The sequence below is a fragment of the Condylura cristata genome, unplaced genomic scaffold, assembly GCF_000260355.1.
Source record: "Condylura cristata isolate star-nosed mole 26May11 unplaced genomic scaffold, ConCri1.0 scaffold00016, whole genome shotgun sequence".
Classification (NCBI taxonomy): domain Eukaryota; kingdom Metazoa; phylum Chordata; class Mammalia; order Eulipotyphla; family Talpidae; genus Condylura; species Condylura cristata.
This window is the reverse complement of record NW_004567117.1, coordinates 45,900,528-45,901,149: the sequence shown is the minus strand read 5'-3', so window position 1 is coordinate 45,901,149 and position 622 is coordinate 45,900,528. Positions and strand designations below refer to the sequence as shown.

The 622-nt window shown below is 63.2% G+C and overlaps 1 protein-coding gene across 1 annotated transcript in view; it reads left to right on the top strand.

The window, feature by feature from the left end:
* The window catches only part of CBLN2 (cerebellin 2 precursor), a 33,937-nt gene that overhangs the window by 24,780 nt on the left and 8,535 nt on the right, over positions 1–622 (top strand). Inside the window, exon 4 of the mRNA XM_004684033.2 lies at positions 397–594. Within this exon, the coding sequence (XP_004684090.1) occupies positions 397–594 (198 nt within the window). The remainder of the gene's footprint in view (positions 1–396; positions 595–622) is intronic.

The window sequence follows — 622 nt, the reverse complement described above, 5'->3', positions numbered from 1 at the left end:
GAGCAGCTCCCTCTTCAGAGGCCACAGTCTTCCTACACACGCATTTTGGTTGAACTGATTTGAAATACATTTCATCTTCGGGGCAGTTGACAGTGGAACAGCCATGCGAAAGTGTGTGGTAAAAGATTTTGAACGCAGGCTGGAGCCGACCCCTGTCTGAATCTCCAGGGAGAGCGAAAGTGAGGTGTGGCGCAGGAGCCAGGGCGCTCGCTGGCTGTCTGCGGTGCCGCGCACGGGCCGGCCCGCTGTTTATTTTTCATCAGCCTATCAGCAAAGACGCACGAGGCAAGTTGCAGGACTGAGAGTTTTCAACGACGCTTTAAACAGTCGTCTTGTAGAGGAAGCTCATTTACAAATCGCCTGTTCGGGGAGGCGCGGGCTCGGCGTCCTTTGCAGGCTGCGCTCGGCCCGCCACGTCGGGGCCGCCGCGCCTCTGGTCCAGGGCAAGGATCTCGGAGGACGCGGGCTTTACCGCAGCCGCCTTGCTGCGGAGGCCCGCACGGCTCGCGGGCCAAAGAAGGCCGCCAGCACCCCTCGCCCCCAGGACTCCCCGCTTCGCCCTGAGCCTCGGCTGCCCGCGCCTGCCGCTGGCCCGTAGGTGGCGCCCGGCGTCCGCGCTGGC